Source organism: Micropterus salmoides, unplaced genomic scaffold (assembly GCF_014851395.1).
Source record: "Micropterus salmoides isolate LMB-PRFRI ecotype aquatic unplaced genomic scaffold, ASM1485139v1 Ms_hic_scaffold_8, whole genome shotgun sequence".
NCBI lineage: Eukaryota > Metazoa > Chordata > Actinopteri > Centrarchiformes > Centrarchidae > Micropterus > Micropterus salmoides.
In genome coordinates this window covers 32382959-32397141 of record NW_024044570.1, presented here as the reverse complement: position 1 = coordinate 32397141, position 14183 = coordinate 32382959, and the positions used below count along the sequence as shown (strand labels likewise).

The 14183-nt window shown below is 40.4% G+C and overlaps 1 protein-coding gene across 2 annotated transcripts in view; it reads right to left on the bottom strand.

Moving 5' to 3' along the window:
• The window catches only part of LOC119893591 (spondin-1-like), a 102083-nt gene that overhangs the window by 19106 nt on the left and 68794 nt on the right, over positions 1-14183 (bottom strand). For both annotated transcript variants that reach the window (XM_038705842.1, XM_038705841.1), the window contains exons 7-8: positions 2578-2642; positions 105-306 (exon numbers count right to left, since the gene is read on the bottom strand). In XM_038705842.1, coding sequence (XP_038561770.1) covers positions 105-306; positions 2578-2642 — 267 coding nt within the window. The remainder of the gene's footprint in view (positions 1-104; positions 307-2577; positions 2643-14183) is intronic.

Sequence of the window (14183 nt, the reverse complement as noted above, 5' to 3'; positions counted from 1 at the left end):
TTAGGCCATTGGGCCACCAGGACACCACATTGTTAGAATTAAATTACTTTCCAGTGGTCCTCCATGATACATCTGAACTAACCACTAAGATTAGGATACATTACCTCATATGTGACACCACTGTCAGTGCCTGCATCCCAGGGAATGAGGTCTGTCACCAGCCTTTGGACCCAGCCACACTCTTTGGTACAGAGGTCCTCTCCTGACAGCCCCACATTCCAGTCTGGGCTGGGCCCAAGCATGGTCAGGAAGGACATCAGGTGACGGGTCCGGTCCACAGAAAACTCTGCTGATGGAGCTGCTCGCCTGGTGATGGGAAACAAACAAAGAACATATCCAAATAAATAAATTCCACTGCAAATATTACGTAAATGAGACAGCCATAATTATGTTTGGAACATTATCATCTCAGGGGAAACATTTTCCTACATCATAACAATTTCTAGTTAATTACTTGCAAAATGGCCTGTTCCGATGTCATGACCTCTGACTTGAGTCACACTCTGGTAATTGCCGGATAATGGAAACTCCGAAATACCCAATTAGAGGCAGACCACAGCTCATAATGACATATTGTCTCAAAACCTACTGAAAACAATCAAATATTCTGAAGATGATACTATTGGGGTAATTTGAAATTTCTTCATGAAAAACAGGTCTTTGTATCTTACTTTTTTGTGTCACAACCTAGACGTAAGTGCAAACACAACTATTTTAGAACAACTTGACAACTTTGCATGCAAAATTAAACAAAATGAACTAATATTTCATACTCAGTGAGTGCGTGACTGTGTGGGAGAGTATGCATGTGTGTGAATGTTCTCATTAGTAAAAATAATAGTGGCACAATATATCGCAAATGACAGACAACGCTAGGAGGGGGTAATTAAGCAGATGTTTGGTGAAAGATACAGTACATTAGTGTGTGTGTGTGTGTGTGTGTGTGTGTGTGTGTGCGCTCATTCTCATGCAGTGCTGAGGGCTACAATTGTGATAAGTTTCTAATTGCTCTTGAACTAATTCCAAAGAGTTCACAGGATGCCAGAGTGTGTGACTATTCAAACAAGTCGGTCTTGCTTTTCAGAGCCGCATAAAGGAAGGAAGCATGAAACAATTAAGAATACGTTTTTCTAAAATGCACATAATACAATAGTATCTTAATTTCATTTAGAATTTATACTTTCCAGAGTCTGTCAGAAATTGAACTCCCCCCTCTCCCCCAACTTTTAAGTACTTATCCTGCTAATTAAGAATCTGATACCGCCTACAATGAAGATTAGGTCTTTGTGATTCATGGATTAGTAGCATTATCAAAGCTTACTGTAACAAAGAAATGAAATATGTGTCTCAAATTGTTTCTGTTGCTCAGCCAGCATGTCATGTAGAACGGATCACTGAACAACAGTTTTGTATATCTTTGTTTCCTACATGCCAAACAGATAATGTTCTGTTATGTTTTAATCTAGGCTTGAAGGAATGCTCAGGCAACTTCTGAACAGAAACAAGTAACATATTGTTCTGTGGGCCTCCAAAATGCAAACTTTTCTTGAACAGAAAAAAAAAAATTGCCTTGTTTTCAGCTTGACCACCAGCCTGGAAGAAAAGCATGTAATCATTCAACTGAAGCTAAGGCACCAAAATAGGATGTTTTCATCCAGACAACATGATGAATAAATGATCATGAGACCCAAGCGCTCCAGTGTGAACAACATGTTAATGGTCAACTTGATGGCAGATGTAATACCTCCATTGGTCAGAGAGAAAGGACTTAAAAAACAAAATGAAACCTAAATTCTCCTCACATTTTGTGTAAGTAAATATATATTTTTGTAGGTATTTGTGGAAACAGTGTCTATGCTTCATGCCTCTGGGTGGGCGTGACTATTGGCAGGGCCAATGGCCTTAAAAATAGATGATAAAATAGATGATAAAAAATGTTTATGTAACATGCCATAGTCCTGTATAGCCTAACATCTATTTTTCCACATATTGCTAGATATGTTACCATTAGCGATTTACGTCTGACCCTTTAAAACATTTGAACCATGTGAGATGTTATTTTTCCATTCATGTTATTTTAACACCTGCTTAGTCATCTGCAGCTCCTGCATACTTGTCGTGTTCATCCAAAAATATAAAAGGAGGAGGTCTCTCTAGTGTTTGGCGAGTACTGTGGGGAGTGCTGAAATTATACATGGAACTTAGGAACAGTTAACACTGTTGGTTCCCAGATGCTTAGATACCTGTGTCTGTTGGAAGGGATGTGGTATGACTTATTATATTATTTTAGTGCCTGCCCACACATTCATTGCATCAATCAAATTAATATACTGACATTTTCAGTGTGACCCAAAAATCCATTCCCCCTGGAGAACTGTGTGTAGGGGGCAGTATCACTGCAGAAAGTATGGAAGTCAAAACAAGCACCACGGATGTATATATACTAATTTATCAGTAAAAATACATGTTCATTTATTTTATGGGTTTACATTGCTGTTTCAGAATATTCAGATTTTTTTTATTTTTTTATTTCTCAGCCTTTTCCCTTTAGTGAAACTGACATTGAGTGATACTTACAGGTTGAGCGGCTGCCATGCCGGCCACTGAGCCTTAGTTTTAATGACAGTCAGTACTTCATCTCCCTGCGGAGCGAAAGAGACAGAGAAAGAGGGAGAGGGAGAGAGAGAGAGAGATACATGAAGCAATTTGTCACTAAATGAATGACGATAAAGGGAGAGAAAAAAAAAACATTGACAGGGAAAAGGCCAAAATTGACAAATTGACATGACTGAGGGTGAGTAGTCTCATCCAAGGACGGCAAAGTGTATTCCACTTTTCAAAGGCTTAAGAGCCAGGACAAAGTGTGTCTCTTATCAGGACAAAATTGGCTCTGTGCTGTTTAATAATAACCGCCTGTTATTCTAGTGGGGACCCTCACTCTGCACAGCACCTAGCACTCTCTATAGTCTCCATGTAGCATTATGGTCCACTTTATGCAATGCACAACACATTATTTATCATAATGCATCAGATGTAATCACTCAGCTGAAAGCAGGAAGACAAATGATGGATTTAGTGTGGTGCAGAAGTTGATTAGAATGGAATTGGAAAGTCCTCTCTGGTTTAATAAGAGCCTTTGCTGGGTTTTCTCCACTTCCTCCATCTTTTACTCTCTTTCTTCTCCAAACACTCACACAACAGCTTCAGTTTGGGACATGCCAAAAAAATATTTTTTTTCTGGTTGACTGAAGGTTCTACAGTCGCCTTGAAAGCCTCCCCTGTTCCCCAGTGGAGAAAACAAGTGTGTGTGAGTTTGTGTGTGTGCGGGTGGGCGGTTGGGTGGGTGTCTGCATGTGTATGTTTGTGTGGATGAACAAGTTACAAGTCTGTGTCCATCTTCTCTTCAGAGCAGCCCGGGGCTCTGTGGCCTCTCTGGCCTCAAACCTCACTCCATCCTCTCACAAGCACACAAACAAACCCCCACACACACACACCACACACGCACAGGTGGACACACATAGACAAATCTGCGTATGAATATAGACAACCAGAGGGACAGAAATACACAAGCTGGCACATAGTCAAGAAAGACAGACACATAAATAGGAGAACCAATGAGCAATGGATGAATATTCAGAGAGGCAGGGTGGCAGGCAGAGAGACAAGGGATTTGTGTTTCCACTTGCAGCAATTTGGGAAAGAAACAACATATGTGGGGAAAAAATCTTGTAGTTGAGCAGGGTTCAATTTAAACTCCAGTTAGGAAAAGTAAATTAAAGAATCATTAGAGTTGGATTTTCTAGCCAGAGGTTATTTTCTCAAACCTCAGTTCATGATGTTATGTCACGTGAACATGGCCTCACAATCAACAGGTAAAAAAAAACCTTACTTAGATTGTATGCTGCCACTTCTTGGTTTGATTTTACGATTGATTTCTGTTTGATTTTAATGACATGTTTGTTTTTTGTTTTTTTTAAATCTATATTGATACCATAACGCAAGTTAAACCAGTAGTAATAGTTTGTGTAGAGCTTCCTCCCAATTCCCTACTAGATAGGAAATGATGCAAGGCATGAATTTCGGCCAGTTTAAAATGTGAAAATGTTACAAATTGCAGGCATTTACATTTTCAGTCTCTAAACCAGTTTGACCACTGTCTGAGATTGATATCAAAAGAAAAGTGCATTTGTCTTTTATTTAAATGTCTAAAATGACCTATGTTCACATTTACCTGAGCTCCAGCAACAAACTGAGTTTTGACAGAACTGCAGAAGTAGCAAGAGGGATGTTTATTAGAGCTGTTAAATATCGTAGGGACGATGTCAGAGTGGGTTACCTTTTTACTAAAACCAGTCAATATTGTTTTCTCTTAACCCTGGCTGTGATCTTTCCCTGACCTTAAAGCTCCACTAATCTTAATATCTGTATATTAACAATTGTCAAATGTGTATGTGAAAAGGTGTCGCTCATAATGACAAACCTATACAGAATCATCACCCAACTCTGCAATTCCCTTAGGCTCTGCTAAGTTGAGCATCTTTTAGCTCATTGTTTTGGTTTTCTGGTCTGCAGATTTATTGTTTTTTGGTTCATTCTTCACTATTGTCTCATCAGTGTAATTTTCAAAACCAGCAGGCAGCTGTTTTGGTCAAAAAGGTATTGTAAATGCATTGACTACCTGCCGGTAAACAGAGATAGGCACAAATGAATGGCAGATCTAAATACACTGAACAAAATTCTTGGGAGGGTGTTTGAGGTTCAGGTTGTTGATTGTGGCCTGTGGAATGTTGGTCCACCCCTCTTGAATGGCTGTGCGAAGTTGCAGTCAGGTAAAGACCCCGATGAGGACGACGAGCATGAGGATGAGCTTCCCTGAGGCGGTTCCTGACAGTTTGTGCAGAAATTCTTTGGTTATGCAAATGGTTTGGTTACACGTGGTCTGCGGTTGTGAGGCTGGTTGGATGTACTGCCAAATTCTCTGAAACACCTTTGGAGACGGCTTATGGTAGAGAAATGAACATTCAATTAACGGGCAACAGCTCTGGTGGACATTCCTGCAGTCAGCATGCCAATTTCACGCTCCCTCAAAACCTGAGACATCTGTGGCATTGTGCTGTGTGATGGAACTCCACATTTTTGAGTGGCCTTTTATTGTGGCCAGCCATAGGCACACCTGTGCAATACCCATGCTGTCTGAGCAGCATCTTGATATGCCACACCTGTGAGGTGGATGGATTATCTCGGCACAGGAGAAGCGCTCACTAACACAGATTTTGACAGATTTGTGAACAATATTTGAGAGAAATAGGCCTTTTGTGAACATAGACAAAGTCTTAGATCTTTGAGTTCAGCTCATGATGAATGAGGGAAAATATAATTTTGTTCAGTGTATATATATATATATATATAGCCATATGAATATATTTTACATCTAACAGCTTTGGCAGGCACTGAAAAAACAATGTGGTCCTGGTGATAGGGGAGTCAGATCCGAAAAGGCTCATTTGGGAAAGTAATGACAACATATTTGTCATTTAGTTTTGAGGGCTTTTCATCAAATTAAGTCAAATTAACTTAATGTGCGTAGCCATCATATGATGAATGGGCTTTATATGCCAACATCAGCAATGGTTCCCACCCCAGCACAAGCTTTTAAAAGGACAAGGAAATCCTCTAAAACCAAAACTTAGCACATAGGTGAAAAGCGGGGAATGTCAACATTTGATAAAGTTAATCACTATTGTCAAGAGAATCCATATATCCTTATTTTGATAAAATATGTCCAATATCATCACTCCAATGAAATAAGTCCTTTAAAAGAAGTTTTAGTTCTTCACACTGTCCAATACGCACCAGGCAGGTGGGGGTTTGGGAAAGGTCAATAGCAGCTTTCCGTCCCTTCCCTGTTATACATTGTGGGACAACAGTTTCCATCAGCACAACATCCCACACAAATCACTCCAAGTCACTCAACACTGAGTACTTATACTTACTGTATATAAGGTATAGTATAGGCTACTTAATTTAGTAATTTTTCCATTGTGAACACACAACATTCTCAAATAGTTAGAAACGACTAAACATTTTACCACAGTTGCTCATGTTTTCCCCACTGCGGTGGCTCAAATGCAAGGACACCAGTCATTTCCCCCACTTTCTAGATTGAACATTGAAAGGATAAACATGTCGAAGGTAATTTTTTCCATCATTCTTTCACTCCCTCCACCATCTGCCATTTCCAGAAACTCTCAATGTTTTGTTTCATTTTATTCCAAAAGAAAAGCATCATATTCCTATGAAACCGTCCTGCACAGCCCTTAGCTGGTATCATGTAATAGAAAATGCTTTGTGGAGGCTGGTAGGAAATGCAAATCTTCCTGTAATGGTCTTGTTTGTATATGGTAATTATTGTAATGGCACAAAATGACTGTGATTTACCAATGTTTAAATGCACATTGCATTTTCATGAACGTTTTCAAGGAGAAGAGAAAGAGTGGAACAGAAGGGATGAGGGGTGGAGGTAGAGAAGCTGGTCAAATAAGGGCAGAAAAGAGGAGGAGAAAATTGTGGTGGAGAACAAGACGAACAGAAACAATAAGCGTGAGTACACAAAGTGAGACAAGGAGTAGGAGAGGGTGGGACAGGGAAAGTGATACAGCTGAAAAGAATGATAGCAAGAAGAGACGAAAGAAAGAAGTTAAAATGAAGACAGAGGAAGAGAGCGTGAAAATGGAGCTGAGATGGATTGGGGCAGGAACAAGGGAGACACAACTGAGAGGGGCAGAGGGAGCACCGACAAGAATGCACTTAATGGAAGAAGAGAATGATACTAAGAAAGCAGGGGGTTCAAAAAGAGCAGAGGAAAAGAGCAGGGGTTGGAGGACACACACGCACACACTCATCCAGTTAAAAAAACTTTACATTCATTATATTCAGTACTCCCTAGCATGATAATATTTCCTCCCCCTTCTATTTTTCACTCTCTACTTGATCCTTTCTAATTATCCATATGTCCTTACATTACTTTTATTCCTCCTTTCATTTGATCTTATTCTTACTTCTTATTAGCCCCCCCAACCATTTTCCAAACCTAACCATAATTCTAATTACTGCAGTCAGTTAAGCTAAACATAAAACTAAAAAAGGGCCAAATATCCTTAGTAAATTGTCCCACAGTGAGGCTGTACGTCACTAAATGCTAACGTTGGCATGGCAACATACTCACAATGACAATGCTAACATGCTGAGGTTTAGCTGGTTTAATATTTACTATGTTCACCATATTAATTTAGCATGCTTAGGTTAACTGAGGGAATGTCATTATTTGGTCAGGAATGAAAATAGTGGACACATTTTGACTAGCATGGGTAAAGAAATCTACAGACTACAGTAACGAATAAATCCAAAAGAGCTGGGCACTTGACCAGAATATCAGTGCTTTGTGAATATCTCCTTACATTTCTTACCACATTTATTTACCACACAATGTGTCTCAACTCCTGTTACAGTGTCTAGACCCATTTAAGGCGAGGCTCTCTCTTACCTATGTGCCTCTCTCTGAGACATCAGATATCATTCATGCTCTGTCAGACAGCAGCAGGTGTGACAGCAGTGAAAGTGAAGAGGAAAAAGCTGAAGCCCAGGACACATCTTACAAAGAAATTACAAAGATTAGTAAGTGACACTGCTGGCCAACACTCAGGTACATGGTGCTGACGTGAAGGCCCGAGTAAAAGAGTGCTGTGAATCACTGCTGTCCATGCAGCAGGCGAGCCATGACATCAAATATAAAATCTATATCCAGACACTCAGGCTGATGGATGGGAAAATGGTGACAGTGTAAAAGAGAGAGCAAGGGGACAGAGAATGATGCAGAGAAGATGAACAAATAGGTCGGGTTCCCATCATCCATGCCACGTCTTTCTATCCTCCGACACACTAATAAGAAGAAGTTGTGCTCCGTGAAGGAGTGTCCTCACCACTGATCTATTCTGTTGTAATTGGTGGTTAAAGTTAAAATGAAGATCTTGATGTCCACTGCTGATGAAGACCATGAGACGCTGCTGAAAACTAGTAAGTAAACCAAAAATGCACACTGGCTTTGGAGTCACTGTACAGGACGGTCAAATCTTTTGGTCAATTCAGTCGCACATGTAGTGGCGCATAGAGCAGCATTCACAAACACAGACTGCTATTTGCAACAGCAATTTTAAAAGCCTGCTGGCGATATAAAACTATATTAAAACAATGATTGGAAGGAAAAGTTTTGTTTTCTCTAGTGAATACTTTTGTTGTGTGGCAAAGTCGTTAGTATGCTGATGAGATAAGTCACTGTTGCATGTATAACTTGTAACCTACTTAGACACGTCTTGCTGGGTTAAAATACTTATGGCCCATTGAATAATGAACTGATAGGAAATAAGCGCCTTCTTCAAAAAGATTCTTGCTGTGACCCTTGTTGGCTGGCTCCCCTTTAGCACCAGGACAAAACCCATAACCCATAATAATCTCAAACAGGGGCAGTGGAATTTTTTGGGATTACTAGTGCTGTAAGGTTATTCCACCACTCGCAGTCGCCGACGAGTCGCTCCTTTTTGTGTGTGTTTTGAGTGTGTGGCTAAGCGAGAGAGAGAGAGCAGAGGAAAGGGTGAGCAGCGAAGTTCAGCAGTAAATGCACAGAATGCAGTAGATTACAGTTTCTCAGCAAATAAAGGCTGCAGCTAAAGCTCCCGTTTGTGAGTTGTTTACCAGCTGCTGCAAAAATGAAGGGGATACGCTTACGTTTCGGGGATACACAACACATAACCATTTGATCCATTGTTATTACACAAAATTTTTAAAGAATATTAGCCGCTTCAAACTACTATTTCCAAGGTCAAGAATAAACTTTCACGCTCAACATAAAACACGCAGTGGACACTCATCCCAACCATCTGGCTCCTGCAGCTCCTCTGGGGTTCTCACGGTGGGACCGAACTTCCGTGTGGGCAAGAAGATTGGCTGTGGAAACTTTCGGGAATTGAAGCTTGGTAAAAATCTCTACACCAATCAGTATGTAGCTATTAAACTGAAACCAGTGAAGTCGAGGGCACCACAGTTGCATTTAGTGTACCGGTTCTACAAAACATTGGGAACTACAGCTGAAGGCGTCCCCCAGGTGTTTTTACTTTGGGCCCTGTGGGAAATACAATGCCATGGTTCTGGAGCTGCTGGGCCCAAGTCTGGAGAACCTCTTTGACCTTTGTGACAGGACCTTTTCACTGAAGACTGTCTTAATGATAGCAATTCAGTTGATTTCTCGAATGGAGTATGTGCACTCATCTCACTCTAAAATCTCATCTATCGAGACGTAAAACCTGAAGGGAACAACTGTTGCTTCCATGTTTATGCTACCAGGCCAGTACTGGATGGCTTATTTTAGCATTAGAGGCATGAATTTTGATGAACACTTGCCAACAACACAGAAAACTTGCTAATATACAAAGAATTTGTATTTATTGTATATATTTATTTGTATATATTGTAATTTGGAGTACATTTCTCTTGACAGCTTGATAGAAACACACGTTGTATGAACAGGACAGAAGCAGACACAGAGACAGCCAGCACCATACCTTCCCAAATCCCCTTAATGGTCTCTGCCCACTTATCACTCGCTCACTTTGGAATGAAGTTTTGCCTGAAGGGACTCTATGTGGTAGTGAGACGTTGTCTTTCCAGACTCAGTCTAATAAAGGAAAATGAGCCTGGGGACTTAGGGAAAAGGTGTCTAATAAAAAAAAACAACACTGCACTAATGCAATTACAATTGCATAGGGGCTGTGGAACAGATGGATCCGGGCCACTATGTTGTAACTCAGTCGGGTAAGATTCACAGCTTAGGTCAAAATGCGGTCCACACGCACAGACATACATATCCACTCACACCTGTAAGTACTCACTTAGAGTCATGCCACACTGAGAACACACACAGGGTTTTATCTAAAGGGGACAACATGATGAAACTATCTGCCCTTGTGGAAATAAATTGTAATTCCCCTCGTCTAGTAAGATGTCTTTGATCATTTGTCAAATATCATTTCACAAACACACACACACACACACACACACACCAATTTCAGCTTAGCAGGTTATTTATCAACCACCTGTGACATGGATATGAAGAGCCATGCTGCATCATCTGTCCAATTACATTGTAATTTACTTGTCCCTCAAGCAAGCTGCTGTAATTGTACTAAGCAAAATAACAACCTGTGTTCCCCTATAGCAAAAGCAAGCAGATTTAAAATAAACAAAGCCCATATCTTCTTTCCCCTGAAGCCTTGCTAGTTGCAAATAATAATTCAATATTTAATTATTTAACATTTAATGTGTTGTTTTTTTATCATTTCAAGGCATATGATTAACTATGACAGTGAAAAGCTTGGCGTTTGAAATGTTTCTAATTCTGGTAATAACTGGCCCGTGGCGGTATGAGAGTGTTCATTCCCATCTCCATGTAACCCCATCATAGCTCATATTGCAGCAATTTGTGTAAAAGTTTAATAAAACACACACTTAGCGCTTGAGTGTTCAAAACAATGCAACCAAGTTTTTATGAGACTTTGACGACTGTGTCTCCAATTGTAACGATGGCAGCAATGACGCTACAGGCAAAGGTAGTAATATCAGGGTGTAAAGACTTGCTGTTTTAATAATGGCAGCCAATTAAAGTCCTGGTGTTTGTGTAGAAGAAGAAGTCGCTGATGGTTTAGGATTTATAGATGCAAAAACAGTGGGTGCCAAAACCGTACCCACTGTTTTTAAATCCTATTAAAGCTACTGAAAACTGGGTTTAAAAACGGAACTGCCCTATAACATTAAGGTAAGTGTTCATAGGTCAGGACTGGGAGGAAGAGGAGGGCACAGGAGGCGACTGACCAGGCCGAATCATGGCTTTGGCACAGTGTGCGGGTTGGAAGGGTAGCGTAGGGTAGGTGGATTGATCAAGCTTCAGACCAGTGAGAGGGGCGCAGACAAAACACAAATACTAAATTTTCTCAAGAAACATTCTAAAAATTTAGCAAAACAAATTAATATAGGACACCGTTGCTCATATTGTAATACAGCAAGAAGCTGATCGACAAATTAGATTTTCAGGGCCTGTTAAGTCAACACTTTGTAGTGTTTGTGTGTTTTGTATGTGTTGACACACACCTGCACTCATTACTTATGCTTTCGGTTGGTATAGTCAAGTGTTGCAGCCACTGTTGTGCACTTAGCTGTGTATTTCTGTGACACAATGCTTTTGTTAGTGTGTGTGTGTATCTCTGTGTGCATTTCCTCCAAGATATTATAACCTTAGGGCTTGGTAATCAATCACACCAGTGCCAGGTGTAATATGTGACACATTCACCTGAGGAAACATTGTCACATTAGTCAGCAAGGATCACTGTCGCGCTTTGTCTTGGCAAACCTTTGTTACAAAGAACCACACAGCTACATTTACTGTAATAACGGCTGAAGAATGAGGTGGAGTTTTTATACTGTGAATTTGAGCCCAGAACTATGTGGTACAGGCCTATATATGCATGGATATTTTTTATTTACTTGAGAACCATTTTAGCAAAAGCACACCCACCTGCTTTAACTTTGAGGTAGTTTGGGAAAACGGATGACTCCACTGAATGAGCAAAGGAGTCATTTTTACCATGTGAAAAAACATGTTATGACAGATGAGAAAACAAAAACAAACTGAGATAAGAAATTGGACGCTGTCATTACAATGACAATAAATCATCTGGCCTGAAAGAGCGTTTGAAAACGGAGGTGTTGCTATAGAAGGAATAGGGAAGCTTCCCGGCCGAAAGCCTTTTAAATTTGCATTTGAAGTGGATCTGGGAATGGAGGTGATGTTTTAAAGACTGCTATCCAGCAGACTGCAGCCACACATCCAAGACACCTCAAAGGCTTTTGAACCAGGCGCTCGGGTTTAAATCTGAAACATCATTATCATCTAGATCATCCGGAGGGTGTAAGATTAGAGTAAGACAAGAGAAGTGAAGACAAAAGAGGAGAGAAGAGACAGCAGTAGGGGGTGGCTCATTTTGTTCACTTGTGTAATTTAGTGTCTTGTATCAGAATCCTTCTTGTCCTTTCCGTGTCCTCTCTGTCCATTTCTTTGTCCTGTTCTGTGTAATTCGGAGCCTGTGGTGACTGTATACTATATACAGATCTTGTTGTGGTGACTTGATTTTAATGAATAATGTCACCGTTAACAAAGCTCCGCTAACTCAACTTTACACATGTGATTTCATCACAAAAAAAGCTTTCTGTCAGTTTATCAGTAGAAAGCCTCTAATAAGAACAGTGGGAACAGATAACAATAACAACAATTTGGAACAGAGTAATCTAACGTGAACAGGTACTCTGTAGTACAGAGAGTAGTTCAGTCGGTAACCTAAAAGTAGTGTGTTCATTTTTTTAATCGTCTACTCTCCTGATGTCCAGTTCTGCTGCAAGATTCCTGATCTCCTGTCTGACCTTAAATATATGATTATTATTTAGTTATCTGTGAAAAGAAAGGTACTGTCATTTTTTCCAAAGTTATGAATGTAGCCTTTTCTATAGCAGGCTACACCAGTCTCGAACCTTTCCTTAGCTGTAATTTGGGAAGAAGGCAAAGGTCATTATGTGCTCAACTGAGAACTGGTAGGTGAGGTGATGATTTTGAAACTGCCTCTGGCATTTTATGTTATACTGTAGTAGATAGGCTGACATAAGAAAACGATGACTGTGATGATTTGAAAAAATACAAAAGAATCTGATGACTTTAAGTTGAAATGGTGCTTTACAATACACTCTTTTTCAACTGAATACTGAATTTTCATTTTTCATCCCATCCCAACATTTTCCTTGAAATGTTATTTAATGTGTATATTTAAGCCCATTGTAATCATAGAAAAAAACACTCTGCATTTGACCTGTCTCACACAATTAGCAAAGGTCAGCTGGTTAACAAGCTGGCATCATCTAAATTCAACATCAATCTGTGGTCCACTGATCACTTCCTAGTCAGAAACACTTTAACAATGGTTCACTTTGCACTCTAATGATAATGACTAGTAGTATGTGAAGATACTCAAAGCTGCAGACTTCATCTGAGGCCACCATTGAGTCTGTGAAATTAAGCATCTGGAAATGCTGCATTGCAGTGGTCTTCAGGTGGGGTCTATCTTAGATATCAAATCAGGGACTGATTTATGCCCAGGACACCAGGCTACTGCAGCTGGATGGGAAAGTTGCAAGTCTTTAAACAAGTCTTTAAAGCAACTTGGAAGAGTCTACACTTCAAAGCATGTTCGACAGTACAAAAATGTGTAAAAAGAAGAAGTTGGAAAAAGAAAAGAACAGCAAAGACAAACAAAGAAGACAAGAATGGGTGTGGGAGAGAAAGACCGTTCAGCAGTGAGGGACAAGGATGCAGGGTCAGGGGGAGTATGAGAAGTAGAGTTTTGTGGAGGGGAAAGCAGAGAAAAGGGAGAAGAGGGAGGTCAGAGTGGGAGTGAAAGTCCAGTAATTGCTTTGACCTTGAGCTGAGCCGAGGAGTAACTCAGTCAAAGCGAGTGATGGATTCCATGCCCTCGGCCCTGTCACGGGAATAACGTCCCCGCTCGCAGGGATTTTTGTTTATGACCACTTGGGAAAAAAACTCGGAGGGAGGACGAGACTGGCTGAAAAAGAGTCTGGGCAGACTGTTAAATAGAAAAGGTGGAGTGGAGGGGATGCTTAAAGGCCAGAGAAACAAGAGAGACTGCAGTAGAAATATCTGTAACACGACTGAGGCAGTTGGACCGTGTGACCTGTCAGATAGATGATGTTTATGACCACTGATAGACTGAACGCTGGAGAAGGACATGGAGACAGACGCACTCACACTGCTTCTCTTTGTGCCCTTCTGTTAGGCTGCAGCACCTCCGGAGTTTTCCAGGAGAGAATACATTAACAGGTTTTTCCTGCTCATTAAACTTTCATAAGGCTTATAGCAGCTACAGGAAAATATGGCATATTCTGAAATAGCTTGCACGATATAACCCACTGTATGAAAAACGATCTTTTTTGAGCTTTGCTTTTTTCATGCTGTTTGGGGCACCCCCATATTTTCAGTGGTGGGGGAAATGTTCAGAACCTTGACTTAAAGTTAA